This window comes from Pseudorca crassidens, chromosome 2, assembly GCF_039906515.1.
Source record: "Pseudorca crassidens isolate mPseCra1 chromosome 2, mPseCra1.hap1, whole genome shotgun sequence".
Taxonomy (NCBI): domain Eukaryota; kingdom Metazoa; phylum Chordata; class Mammalia; order Artiodactyla; family Delphinidae; genus Pseudorca; species Pseudorca crassidens.
The window spans coordinates 18,860,605-18,876,101 of NC_090297.1; the positions used below are offsets into that span (position 1 = coordinate 18,860,605).

Consider the following 15,497-nt stretch of genomic DNA (forward strand, 5'->3'; position numbering starts at 1 on the left):
AAACTGGTTTCACACATAGTAGGGATCGGTAAATGGTGGCTGTCATTATTTTTATTGGAGGTTGGCTGCAGATATCTGAGAGATGGACAGTATATTGTCGGTAAATTGACAAATGGAAAACCAGACAAAAAAGAGACAGAGAGACAGACGGACAGTTAAAACATAGAGAGGAGACACCTGAGCGGATAGCTTATTTCTCACCGTTGGAGAAAACCTGCAAGTAATTAAAAATATATGTATGTGTGTACACACACACTATATTCTTTACTATTTGCTTTCTCGGAATCCTAAAATATCAGAAGTGGAGGGAACTTAAACATTCTCTAGCTCAGCGCTCTTATTTACAAAGGAGGAAACAGGCCAAGGGGCACAGGGCTTGCCGAGGACTCACCTGCGTCCAGGACCCAGATCTCCCCATCCCCTCTCGCCATCTTGGCGAGGGGGTAGGATGAAAAACATTTTTAGAATGCAGCAAAAGGTAACTGACATGATGACTCCCCAAAAGAATGTTATTCTAAAGGTCCTAGTTAAACGAATAAAGGAACGAAGATGTTAAAAGACTCTTGCGTCTGCGAGTTGCTTCCTCCCCCTGCTGGTGAGAGGGGAGAACATCAGACCTGGGCTTTCAGCCGGTGAAATTACAGAAGTTAGGTGAGGACCCACCAGGACCCAAGCAGAACGTTCCAGATCAAAGAGAAAAAGAGACACAGGTATTTGGGGAAGAGGGTAAGGAAGGGGGAAATGCAGGAACAGTTCTAACACATTGTCAAAGGAAGCTTAAAAAAGAGGGGGGTGTCATCACAAAGGTAATTTTACGTTTATTAGACTCGTTGATTTTTCCTTTTATGTTATTTGAAGAAAGTTTTGTTCTTCCTGTCATGTTTTGAGTGAGGCTGGGGGCGGGGGGAAGGATTTTTATCTTTTACTTCATACGTCTGGGATTTTTGCATTTTTGATTTTTATAGTAATTTTTAAAATACATTTCTTGTGAAAAAATGTTTGGTTTCAGTGTGGCCCCATAAGTCCAGACATGTTTTCCACTGGATGTAATATCTTTCCAGCTCATTCCTACAACCCAGTCAGAGCGCACAGCTGGAGAGGGTGCTGCAGCTCCTTGGATGACACTGCCCTCTACTGGTCACAGAGACAGACGCACCAGCCAGACTCGCGTGTCTGTCCCCTGAGGCTAAAATCCAGACTAAAAGTAAAGCATCTCTAAGACAATGCCATTACCTTTTTTTTTTTCCCCTCGGTTTTGAAAACTCATTTAATGTGTTACTTTTCGATACAAAACATACCACAGGCTAAATTGATACAAACAACTACTACATTTGATTTTAACGAAAACGCCAAAGGCGCGCCATTACCTTTTTATGGTAAAACCTCTTGGCTTGACTATTAAATCCTTTTTTTTCTGATTCTGGAATTCTGGAAGGCTGATATTTAACAGGAATGGAGGATTGTGTTGTATACACAGCAGTAAAACCTAAACAACAAAAATAGAATAAAAAATAGCACAAAACAGAGAACTGACGAATGCACAAAACACAGAGCTATCTGTTAACATTTTATTTTAAATGGAATAAAAAGAGAAACTTGCCTTTTGACAAGAGATAAACATGAAACTGGGTTGTTTTTTTTTAAAGACCCTCTTGGTAATTTATTGGTTCCCGCCCGGCCATTCACCCCACCTTTCCAAGCACCTCCAGCTCTTAAACTAGTGAGACTTGGTCACACAGCTGAAGCATATTATCAAGGGAAGAGGAAGGATCCGACAGGAAAGGCGTTCTTGCCAAGGAGGAAGGGGACACAAAACCATTTGGAGCAGCCTTGGAAGACAGCCAGGCAGGGGAACAGAGCAAGAGACCTCACTCATCCTCAGCCCAGAATCACAGATCAGCGAAGCACCGTAAAGATACAGAGAGGTCAGGAAATCCCAGAGCAGAGTGGGGCTCGCTCTCATTCTTCAGGACACAGTGCAACACAAGTGTAAGTTTAGGTTTCTGAGCAGACCTGGGGTGAAAAAGCAGAAGGATCATTTATAGAAAATAAAGTTAAAATTTTATATGTCTGGGTTGTGATGTATAAATGATATACAAACTCCCCCTTTTACATTCCTTCCAGTGAATGGTGCAGAGAACCAGAGCAAAGAGAGCTATACAGAGAAAGAGTTCCGGAGACGTGCACTAGGTTCCCCTCAAGTAGTTTCCTGAGTATCAATCAGCCCAGGCATGTGAGAAAACTCCCCAAGGCTGGGGAAAGATTCACCTGAAAAAGTTAGGGTAAACAATACCTGAACACTGGGAACAGGAATAGCTCCTGTTCCCACAAGTCAGAGTGGAAAACCTCATAATTCATGGGACACAAGGAGAATATGCAGAAGGGTTTTGCCTCAGAAATAGGGTAAAATTACCCCTAGGCTAAATGCTTCTCTGGTTCCAGCTAACAAAGCTTAAAAGCAAGACTTGAAAAGATCAAACTTCCCAAGTAACTTAACTGCAGCCCAGAACAAAGCACAAGAATTCATAGGACTACTAAAATGTACAGCACCCAACAGGTAAAAATAACTGGCATTTGATAAAAAATTAATGGGCATACAAAGAAGGGAAAAAATACAATTCACAACGAGGAGAAAATAAACAATCGATCAAATCCAACTCAGAAATGAGAGAGATGATAGAATACAAGAGCATTACATTACAATAATAATTGCATTTGATATGTTCAAGAAGCTGGAAAAAATATTGAACTTATTAAGTAGGTGCATGGAAGATATAAAGAAGATCCAAATCAAACTTCTACAGATGAAAACTAAAAAGTCTGAGATTAAAAATACACTAGACACTACAGAAAAAAGACTAGTGAACTTGAAGACACTGAAATACAAACCAAAACAAAACACAGAGAGAAAAAGGACTAAAAAATACAGAGTATCAGTGAGCTTTGTGAAAACTTCAAGGAACCTAATATACGTTCCAAAGAAGAGAGGTGGGAGAGAGGAAATAGAAAAAAATCTTTCAAGAAAAAAGTGGCTGAAATTTTCCAGATTTGATTTAAAAAAACATAAACCTGCAGATCAAAGAAAGGCAGTGAAACTCAGCACATGAAACAGGAATTTAACTCCACCAAGGCACATAATAATCAAATTGCTTTTTGTTTTTTACTTTTAATTTGTTTTTTAAAAGTTTTTGGCCTGGGCTTCCCTGGTGGCGCAGTGGTTGGGAGTCCACCTGCCGATGCAGGGGACGTGGGTTCGTGCCCTGGTGCGGGAAGGTCCCAAATGCCGCGGAGCGGCTGGGCCCGTGAGCCAGTGAGAGGCCCGCGTACCACAGAGAGAGAAAAAAAAAAAAGTTTTTGGCCTCACCACTGTAGCATGTGGGGATCCCAGTTCCCTGACCAGAGATCGAACCCGTGCCCCCTGCAGTGGAAGCACAGAGTCCTAACCACTGGACCGCCAGGGAAGTCCCCATCAAATTGCCTTTTTAAAGTGATAGGAAGTCATAAAATCAGGCAGAGAAAAAAAGACACATTACACACAAAGCAACAAATGTAAGAATAACAGCAGATGACCATCAGAAACAATGTCTGTTAAGGTACCAGAAGGGAAAAACTATCGCCCTAGAATCCTGTACCCTGTAAAAATATCTCTCAAAGATGAAAGCAAGATAAAGACTTTTGAAGATATGCAAAAACTAAAAGAATTAATCACCAGTAACCTGGAACTACAAGAAATGGAGGGAGTCCTTCAGGCAAGAGAAAAATGATACCGGTTGGAAATCTGGATCTACCTAAAGGAATGAAGAGCTCTGGAACTAGTAAATACGTAGGTAAATGTAAAATGTAGAACCCTGAGTATAAATTGATGCATTTAGATATAAACATGAAATTTAAATCATTTTTTAAATAATTGACTATTTAAAGCAAAAATAATAACTCTATTGTGGCATTTATAACGTATGTAGAAGTAAGATGTTTGACAGCAACAGTGCAAAGGCAAGGAAAGAAAAAATAAAAAGATACAGTTGTAAGGTTCTTCTACTATATGTGAAGTGTAATAATATCACTTGATGGTAGAATGTGATAAAATTAAAGATGTATGTTATAAACTCTGTAGTACAGATCAGCAAACTTTTTCTATAAAGGGCCAGATAGTAAATATTTAAGGTTGTGCAGGCTGTATTGTCTCTGTTGCAACCATGCAACTCTGCCATTATAGAGTGAAGGAGCCACAGACAACACATAAACAAATAGAGGTAACTATGGTCCAATAAAATTTTATTTATAGAAACAGGCAACAGGTCAGATTAGGCCCAAGGGCCAAAGTTTGCCAACCCTTGCTCTAAAGGAACCATGAAGAAAACATTGCAAAGAGTTATTCCTAAAACGCCAACCAAGTAGACAAAATAGAAACACAAAAATATTCAATACAAAAGAATCCAGAAAATGTAAATAAAGAACAGATGGGACAAATAGAAAGCAAATAGATAGATGGTAGGCTTAAACTCACACACCAATAATCACATTAAATTTAATGTGATTATTAAACACATTATTTAATTTAATGTGACTATTAAACACACTAAACATCCCAATTACAAGACAGAGGTGGTTGGATTGGATAAAAAAGAAAGACCTAACTACATGATGTCTACAAGAAATATACTCAATATAAACCCAGGGATAGGTTAAAAGTAAAAGTATGGGGAAAAGATACACTATGCTATCAAAAGAAAGCTAGGTATTAATATCAGACAAAGCAGATTGCAGAGCAAAAAATATTACCTGCAATAAAGAAGGTAATTTCATAATGATAAAGCGGCCACTTCCTCAAGAGAATATAACAATTCTAAGCACTGATATACTCAATAACAAGAAATTCAAAATACAGGAAATAAAAACTGATAGAACTGCACGAAGAAATAGAAGATTCCACAAAAATTGTCAGAGATTTCAAAATCCCTCCCTCAGTAATTTAAGCAAGTAGATAGAAGATCAATAGACATACACGACTTGAACAATACTATTACCTAACTTGACCTAACTGACATTTATAGAACACTCCACCTATCAATTCTATACAATCTATCCTAGAAAACTGAAGAGAAAAAGACATTTCCCAAATCATTCTATGAGGCCAGTTACTACCGTGTTACCAAAGCCAGACAGAGTCATTACAGAAGGTGAGAGGGAATCACTATAGATCATTAACCCTCATAAATATATGTGCAGAAATTCTTATAAAAATGTTAGCAAATTAAACTCAACAATATATAAAAAAGATAACACATCATGATGAAATGAGGTTTATCCCAGTGATCCAAAGATAGGTTAACATTTGACAATCAATGTAATTCACCATATTGACACACTAAAAAAGAAAAACTATATGATCATGTCAATAGAGGCAGAACGGAATCATATAATATGTACTCTTTTTTGTCTGGTTTCTTTCACTGAGCACAGTTATTTTGAGATTCATCCATGTTGTTCAAGTATCAATACTTCATTGTTTTTTATTGCTGAGTAGCATTCCATTGTATAGAAATGTGACAATTTTTTATCCATTGTTGATGAAAATTTGAATTGTTTCTAGATTGGAAGTATTACAAGTAAAGCTATTAACAACATTCAATCCCAAGTCTTAAAATGGACATAAGTTTTCATTTCTCTTGGGTAGATACCTAGGAGAGGAATGGCTGGATCATACTTTAACTTTTTTGAGAAGCTGCCAAACCCTTCTCCAAAGTTGTGGTATCTTTGTATATCTCCACTATTAGTGTGTGAGAGTTACTGTTACTTCACATCCTCAACAACAATGGGCAGTCTTTTTTTTTTTTAATTAATTAATTAATTTATTTTTGGCTGCGTTGGGTCTTCGTTGCTGCGCACGGGCTTTCTCTAGTTGCGGCGAGCAGGGGCTACTCTTTGTGGCGGCGCGTGGGCTTCTCATTGCAGTGGCTTCTCTTTTTGCGGAGCACGGGCTCTCGGTGCACGGGCTTCAGTAGTAGTGGCTCATAGGCTCAATAGTTGTGGCTCGCAGGCTCTAGAGCACAGGCTCAGTAGTTGTGGCGCACGGGCTTAGATGCTCCACAGCATGTGGGATCTTCCCGGACCAGGGCTCGAACCCGTGTTCCCTGCATTGGCAGGCGGATTCTTAACCACTGCGCCACCAGGGAAGTCCCATGGGCAGTCTTTTTAATTCCAGCCATCCCATTAGATGTGTAGTGGTATCTCATTGTGACTTTAATTTGCATATCTCTAGTGACTAATGATGTTGAGCATCTCTTCATATGCTATTTGCTACCTGTTTATCTTTTTTTTTTTTTTTTTTGGTAAAGTGTCTGTTTAGTAGATGGAGAAAGCACTTTGTAAAATTCAGTGTTCTTTTATGATTAAAAGAAAACCCTAGCAAACTAGAAATAGAAGCAAATTTCCTTAATCTGATAAAAGGTATCTATGACAAAAGCCTACAACCAAACATGATACTGAAAGCTTTCTCTTGAGATAGAGAACAAAACCAGGTTGACTGCTTTCATACTTCTGTTCAACATTGTACTGAAGAACTCTAACCTGTACAAAGGCCAAGAAAAATAAATAAAAATACATAGATCAGAAAGGAAGGAAATAAAGCTGTCATTATTCATAGATAAGACTGTATATGGAGAAATTTCAAAAGAATCTATAGATAACCTATTAGAGGTAATAACTGAATTTAGCAATGTCAATATACAAAAATCAATTAATTTTATTTCTATGCCAGCAGCAAACAATTAGAAAATGAAATTAAAATAGTACCATTTACAACAGCATAAAAATCAAATGCCTAGAATAGAGATATAGAAGATATGCAAGGCCTCTACATAGAAAACTATAAAACATTATTGAGAAAAATTTAAGAAGACTTAAATAAAAGAAAGGATACACATGGATTGGAGAACTCAATATTGTAAAGATGTAAATTATCCCCAACTTGATGTCTAGAATCAATGCAATCTAAATCAAAATGACAGTAAAGATTTTTTTAGGACATTAATGTGATGATTCTAAAATTTATATGGAAATTCAGTGTGGCCAAGAGTAGCCAAGATAAACATAGTACATAGCTGAAGGACTTATACTAGATAAGAAAAAAACTTGTTATAGAGTTACAGTAATTAAAGGTGGTATTTGAACAGCATAAAGAATCCGGAAGCAGACCTGCATATACATAAACATGATTTACAACAATGATAGCACTGCGGAGTAGCAGAAAAAGAACGCTCTTTCAATAAATGGTGCTGGGCAATTAGATATACATACTGAAAACAATAGATTTGGACATCTTCATACCATGCTCACAAACAATTCCAAGTGAATCGTAGGTCTAGATGTGAAAGGTAAAATAATACAGTTATTAGAAGAAATTATTTTGGGATAGGCAAAGATTTCTTAAATAGGACAGACATTATACACTAACTATAAGGGAAAATATTGATAAAATGGCCTATAGTAAAATCAAGAGCTTCTCTTCATTAGCACACCATTAAGAGAATGTAAAGGAAAGTCACAGACGGAGGGAAGATATTTACTTTACCTATAGCCAACGAACGGATACATTTCTAGAATGTTTTCAAGAACTCCTAAGAAAAGAAAAACCCAATAGAAAAAATGGGTAAAAAACGGGAACAGTCACTTCTCCAAAGAGAATATCCTAAAAGTCAGCCAACACATGAAAAAGTGCTCAATCTTTTTGATCAAAGGACGATGCAAATTAAAACCCTGATGAGCTAAAAGTGTTGGTGAGGATGTAGAGCAACTGGAATGATCATACATTGCTTGTAAGGAAGTAAAATTGGCACGCTCACTTTGGAGAACTAGTGGTATCAACTGAGCTGATCATAAACACACTCTATGACCCAGCAATTCTCCTAGGTATAGACCCAGGGAATGTATACATACATGTCCCAAAAGACACGAACAAGAATAGTCATAAAAGCTTTTAGTCATAGTACCTCAAGACAGGAAAGAATCCAGACGTCCTTCAATAGTATAATGGATAAACTAATTGTGGTACATTAGAACAAAGAATGCTATGCCATTTTACGGCAATGAAAATGAACTAATCACTGATACATGAAACATGAAGTTAAATCTCTCAAACATGAGAGAAAAAAGCCTGAGAGAAAAGAGTTCATATTGTATGATTCCAATTTATATAAAGTTCAAAACAGACTAAAGTAATTAATGATATTAGAAGTCAGGATAGCCATAGTGTTTACATTTGCAGAGAAGGGGGATAATGCCCAGGAAGGGACAAGACAAGGGCTTCTGGGATGCTGGTGTTTACCACGGGGTCTGAGAAGTGATTCCATAGGTGGTGGTTTCTTTGTGAATATTCATTGAGCTGTACAATTATGATTCATTTTCTGAATATATATTAAGCTTCAATTTAAAAGTATTAAAGAAAAAGAGAGAGTACTAAATCAAAAGATGGGAGGAAGAAAGAGAGGTCCAGCTGTGGGTTTGAGAGCAGCAGGGACTCTAGAGGCCCACCAGGGAGGTGGTAATACCCCTAAAAGAAAAAGCAGTGGAGTGAGTGAGGATCTTGGAACGAAGTTTCCGGCCTCAGCAATGATTCCCCAAGCCCAGAGGTAGTCCCGGATTAGTGCATACTAACAAAACCAAAGGAATACATGGGCTGAGACAGTGGAGCTCTCACCTGTCTGGATGGATGACCCATGATCTGAGTACCTCTCCCCTCCCTCACCCAGACTCCCATCATCACATCACCTTTTTCTACTGAGAAAGGTCCAAAACTTGAAATAAGGAGGAATAGCATTTGTGCCAGTAATGGCTGGAGTTTAACTTTCCAACAACCTGGCAGAATGGGGGCTTGGGTTAAGTTTTAGGAAATAAAGTAAGATCTCTTCCTCCTTCTCCCCCCACCCCCCACCATCCTTTCTTCTCATAGTTTCTTCCCAATCATCACCCTAGAGGCAGTGGGAGAATGACCAAAGCAATCTGTTTGATATACTTAAGAGTGGCCTTGTGGGTATAACCCAGGATTTACTATATCCCCCTAAAATATGCTCTTATGTACTAAAATGAACATATGTCAGGAGCTCTCGTCCCCAAAGACCTCTGTTATAAAATTCACTAGACCTTTCTGTACTTTGTCAGTCTTTCTGGAATATTTTTTGCCAGAGTGTTGGTCTTTTTGCATGGAGTTGTCCATCTTAGCAAAGTTCTGTGATATATTCCATGTGTTTGATGAAAAACTTGACTGCGTGTTCTTCTAAGCACCTGAAACAGCAAAATACAGCATTTGTAGGGATCACTTCACAATCTTGGTAAGTATGTTGATTGGGTTCTGTTGTATCTGCAGGATAAACTGAGAAATCTTGTGGGTAGAGGCTGAGATTTACCAAGTTCCACGACCCCAAATCCCAAACACATTGCACTGCTTGTAGTAGGAACTCTGTAAGTGGTCTCTGTTGATGTTGCTTACAGAGCTCCTGTAGGCTTGAATTTTATAAATTTATTTCTACTGAGATAATTTACATACAATATAATTCATCGGTTCAAAGTGTACAGTTTTAAGTTTTGGCAAGTGTTTACAATTGTGTAAAATACCACAACAATTAAGATATAAATATGTCCATCCTCCGCCTCCTCAAAGCTCCCTATGTCTCTTTGCAGTCAATACCCTCCTAACCCTGGCATCTGGAAACCACTGCTTTTCTTTCTGTCACAATAGTTGCCTTTTCTAGAATGTCATATATGTGTAATCATACAGTATGTATACTGTTTTGCGTCTATGTTTTTTCACTTAACACAATGCTTCTGAGGTTCTCCCATGTGGTAGCATATGTATCAATAATTTGTTCCAGTTGCTACACATTCTCACCAACACATTTGGTAAGTCTTACTAATTTTAGGCATTCCATTGATTGTATAGTGGTATCTCATTGTCATTTTAATTTGTATATTTTCATGTGCTTATCTGCCATTGGTTTACCTCCTTTGGTGAAGTGTCTGTTCAAATCTTGACTATTTTTTAAACAATTGGGTTATCTCACTATTGAGTTATAGAAGTTCTTAATATATTCTGGATACAAGCCCTTTATCATATATGTGTTTTAGAAATATCTGCTCCCAGTCTGAGGCTTGCCTTTTCATTTTCTTAACAGTGTCTTTTCAAAAGCACAAGTTTTCATCTTGATCAGGTCGAATTTATCGATTTTTTTTTATGGTTTGTGATTCTTTTTTTTTTTTTTTTTTGTGCTACGCGGGCCTCTCACTGTTGTGGCCTCTCCCATTGCGGAGCACAGGCTCCGGACGCGCAGGCTCAGTGACCATGGCTCACGGGCCCAGCCGCTCCGCGGCATGTGGGATCTTCCCGGATCGGGGCACGAACCTGTGTCCCCTGACTTGGCAGGCGGACTCTCAACCACTGCGCCACCAGGGAAGCCCTGTGATTCTTTTTTGTCTTGACTAAGAAATCTTTGCCTAACTCAAGGTCACAAATATTTTCTCCTATGTTTTCTTCTAGAAGTTTTATGCTTTTAGCTATTATGCTTAGGTCTAAGATTCATTCTGAATTAAATTTTATATTTGGCATGAGATATAGGTCAGGTTTGTTTTATTGCATTTAAATATTCAGTTGTTCTAGCACCATCTGTTGAAAAGAATATCCTTTTCTCTATTGAATTATTTTGGCATAGTCATCAAAAGTCCAAGAATTCTGTTCTTTTGACCTATATGTATACCCTTATATCAACAGCGCACTATCTTGGCTTTATAAGTTTTGAAATCAAGGTAGTTGCAACTTTGCTCTTCATTTTCAAAATTATTTTGACTATACTAGTTCTTTTTAAAGTTATTACTATATAAGTTTCAGGAGTACAGAATTGTAATTTGACATCTGTGTACACTACAAAATGATCACCACCACAGGTCTAGTTACCATCCATCACCATACAGTCGATGCCCTTCACACATTTCACCCACCCCCCCAACACACTTCCCCTCTGGGAACCATTGGTACTAGCCCTTATAAGCTCTTTCGAATTACCATACAATTTATACAACTAGCAGATCAATTTCTACCAAAAAACCTCTTTGGATTTGAATTGGGATTGCACTGAACCTATAAAACAATTTAGAGAATTAATATCTTAACTTTGTCGAGTGTTATGATCCATTAATGTGGTATATTTCTCCAATTATTTTCAACATTAAGTATGACGATGTTAATTGTAGGTTTTCTTATTTATTTATTTATTTTTAAATTTTTTTTGTGGTACGCGGGCCTCTCACTGTTGTGGCCTCTCCCGTTGCGCAGCACAGGCTCCGGACACGCAGGCTCAGCGGCCACGGCCCCAGCCGCTCCGCGGCATGTGGGATCTTCCCGGACCGGAACACGAATCCACGTCCCCTGCATCGGCAGGCGGACTCTCAACCACTGCACCACCAGGAAAGCCCTGTAGGTTTTCTTATAAAAGCATTTTATCACTTCCAATTCTAGTTTCTTCATAGTTTTTAACAGGAACAGGTGTTGAATTTTATCAAATACTTTTTCTGCATCTATGGAAATGATCATATTATTATTCTTTTTGAGTATTCTAATGGGATTATATTGATTGATTTTCAAATGTTAAAACAACCTAGTATTTCTGGAATAAATTCTACTTGATCATGATATACTATCAATTTTGTATATTGCTGAATTCAAGGCAGGCGGACTCTCAACCACTGCGCCACCAGGGAAGCCCAGTGGGAAGGTTTTTTAATGACAAATTCCATTTGCTTGTTAGATATAGGGTCTTCAGATTATCTATGTCTTCTTGAGTGAGCTTTGGTAATTTGTGTCTTTCAAGGAAGATTTTCCATTTCATCTCTGTCGTGTAATTTATTGGCATTTAGTTGTTCATAATAGTCCCTTATTATCCTTTATGTCTGTAAGTTCTGTAGTAATATCCCTCCTTCATTTCTGATATTGGTAATTTGCATCTTATATCTTTTTGTTAAGACTGGCTAGAGGTTTATGGATCTTTTCAAAAGAAAACAGCAAGGGGTTTCATTGATTTTTTTCCCATTTCTGTTTTCTATTTCATTTATGTCTACTATTACCATTATTATTTCCTTCTTTCTCTTTACTTTAGGCTTCATTTGCTCTTCTTTTTCTAGCTTTTTAAGGTGGGAGCTTAAATCATGGAATTTAGACCTTTCTTCTTTCTTAATATAATCATTTAACACTGTGAATTTTCCTTTAATCCCTGTTTTAACAGCATCTCATGTATGTTGAAATGTTGTGCCTTCATTTTCTTCCTAAACTAGCTTCTATTTTTTTATAATATCTTTTTTTTTTTTTTTTTTTTTTTCGGTACGCGGGCCTCTCACTGTTGTGGCCTCTCCCGTTGCGGAGCACAGGCTCCGGACGCGCAGGCCCGGCGGCCATGGCTCACGGGCCCAGCCGCTCCGCGGCATGTGGGATCTTCCTGGACCGGGGCACGAACCCATGTCCCCTGCATCGGCAGGTGGACTCTCAACCACTGCGCCACCAGGGAAGCCCCTTATAATATCTTTTGACATATGGTTTATTTGGAAGACTGCTGTTTAATTTCCAAGTAGCTGGAGGGATTTTGAGTTTTTCTGTTGTTATTGGATGGAGGTTTTTAAAAATAAATGTCAATTAGGTCAAATTGGTTGATAATGTTGTTCAAGTCTTTCATATCCTTATTGATTTTCTCTTTATTCATTCTTTCAATATGGAGAGAAAAGTGTTGAAATCTCCCACATTAAATTATTGTGAATTTATTTCTTTTTTAAGTTTTGTCAGTTTTTGTTCCATGTATTTTAAAGCACTGTTTGGTGCATGCACATTCATAATTTTTACCTCTTCTTGGTGAATTGAACCCTTTATCACTGTGAAATGCCCCTCCTTATCCCTGGTAATATTCCTTGTTCTGAAGTCTATTTTTTCTGATATTAATATAGTCACTCCAGTTTTCTTTTGACTACTGTTAGCAAACTGTATCTTTTTGCATCCTTTTACTTTTAACCTATCCGTGTCTTTATATTTAAAGTTGGTTTCTTAAAGGTAACATATAGTTGAGTTGGATCTCGGTTTTTTAAAATCTGTTCTGGTTATCTCTCTTTTTTTTTTTAAGAAGATGTTGGGGGTAGGAGCTTATTAATTAATTAATTTATTTTTGCTGTGTTGGGTCTTCGTTCTGTGCATGGACTTTCTCTAGTTGTGGCAAGCGGGGGCCACTCTTCATCGTGGTGCATGGGCCTCTCACTATCGCAGCCTCCCTTGTTGCGTAGCACAGGCTCCAGATGCGCAGGCTCAGTAGTTGTGGCTCACGGGCCTAGTTGCTCCGCAGCATGTGGGATCCTCCCAGACCAGGGGTTGAACCTGTGTCCCCTGCATTAGCAGGCAGATTCTCCACCACTGAGCCACCAGGGAAGCCCTGGTTATCTCTTTTTAATTGGAGTGTTTAAAACTTTTACATTTAATGTAAAAATTTATATGGTTGGATTTAAATCTATCATTCTCCTATTTGATCTTTGTTCCTTTTTTCCTTCATTCTTTTGGATTAAATGAGTATTTCTTATGATTCAATTTTACCTTCATTGCTGATTTATTAGCTATACCTATTTTATTTTTAGCAGTTGCTTGAAGGTTTAGCGTTTACATCTTTAATTTATCACAGTAAAAAAAAACACCACTTCACATATAACGTAAGAACTTTACAATAGTATACTTCCATTTCCCACATTCCATACTTTTGTTGAGATACATTTTAATTCTACATATATTATGAATCTCATGTTATTATTTTTTTTTAAGACTTGTTTTAATTTTATTCATTTTTTGGCTGCATTGGGTCTTTGTTGCTATGCACGGGCTTTCTCTAGTTGCAGCAAACGGGGACTACTCTTTGTTGTGGTGCACGGGCTTCTCATCGCGGTGGCTTCTCATTGCAGTGGCTTCTGTTGTTGCAGAACTCGGGCTCTAGGCATGCAGGCTTCAATAATGCAGCACACAGGCTCAGAAGTTGCAACATGTGGGCCCTAGAGTGCACGGGCTTCAGTAGTTGCAGTGTGTGGGCTCAATAGTTGTGGCACGCAGTCTCAGTAGTTGTGGCACATGGGCTTAGTTGCTCTGCGGCATGTGGGATCTTCCCAGACCAGGGATCGAACTCATGTCCCCTGCATTGGCTGCCACCAAAGAAGTCCCTCGTGTTATTTTTCATTTAAACAGTCAATCATTTTTTAAGGAGATTAAAATAAGAAAAAATGTATTTTATACTTACCATTGTCAGTGTTCTTTGGGTTTATCTAAGCTTCTGTCTGGTATCATATTCCTTCTGTCTGCAGAACCTATTTTAACATTTCTTGTAGTGCAAGTCTTCTGATAATGCATTCTCTAGGTTTTTGTTTGCCTAAAATAATCTTTTTTCCTTTTATTTTCTTAGTCATTTTTATTGGTAATAGAATTCTGTGTTGACAGTTTCCCTCCTCTCCCCAACTTTAAAATATATTACTCCATTGTCTCCTAACTTGCATAGTTTATGATAAGTGATCCACTGTAATTCTTATCTTATGTCCTAATATATCTTTTTTACCCACTATTTTTAAGTTTTTCTGTTTATCACTTTTATTCAGAAATTTGATTTTGATGATGACTTTGCATCATTTTATTATTTTCTTTATGTTTTTACTATTTTGGATTCATTGAAATTCCTGAATCTGCAGATTTATAGTTTTCATCAAATTTGAAAAATATTCAGCCATTATTTTTTCAAAAAATTTTGAGCCTTTCCCCACCCTGGCTTCTTTCCTGGAGCTACAAGTATACGTATATAGATTACTTAATATTGTTCCACAATCACTGAGATTCTGTTCTTGCCCCTCCCCCCCACTTTCATTTGGACAGTGTATATTGCCTTTAAGTTCAATGATCTTCTGTAGTTTCTAATCTGCTGTTAATCCCATCTATTATATTTTTATTTCAAATATTGCATTTCTCATCTCTAGAAGTTACATTTGGGTCCTTTTAAAAAATATTTTCCATTTCTATCTTCATTATGTTCATGTTTTCCTTTACATATTTGAGCATGTTTATAATACCTGCTTTAATGTCCTTTTCTACGAATTTTTAAAATTTTATTTATTTAATTTATTTATTTTTGGCTGCATTGGGTCTTTGTTGCTGCACATGGGCTTTCTCTAGTTGCGGTGAGTGGGGGCTACTCTTCATTGCAGTGGACTTCTCATTGCGGTGGCTTCTCTTGTTACAAAGCATGGGCTCTAGGCGTGCAGGCTTCAGTAGTGGTGGCTCAAGGGCTCTAAAGCACAGGCTCAGTAGTTGTGGTGCATGGGCTTAGTTGCTCCACAGCATGTAGGATCTTCCCGGACCAGGGCTCGAACCCGTGTCCCCTGCATTGGCAGGCGGATTCTCAACCACTGTGCCACCAGGGAAGCCCCTTTTCTACTAATTTTATGATCTC

The 15,497-nt window shown here is 37.9% G+C and overlaps 1 protein-coding gene across 9 annotated transcripts in view; it reads right to left on the reverse strand.

Annotated features, from left to right (window-relative positions):
- The window catches only part of STPG1 (sperm tail PG-rich repeat containing 1), a 55,386-nt gene that overhangs the window by 33,891 nt on the left and 5,998 nt on the right, over positions 1 to 15,497 (reverse strand). For all 9 annotated transcript variants that reach the window (XM_067724339.1, XM_067724279.1, XM_067724297.1 and 6 more), the window contains 2 exons: positions 9,142 to 9,282; positions 1,368 to 1,486 (listed from right to left, as the gene is read on the reverse strand). In XM_067724339.1, coding sequence (XP_067580440.1) covers positions 1,368 to 1,486; positions 9,142 to 9,214 — 192 coding nt within the window. In that variant the 5' untranslated portion in view covers positions 9,215 to 9,282. The remainder of the gene's footprint in view (positions 1 to 1,367; positions 1,487 to 9,141; positions 9,283 to 15,497) is intronic.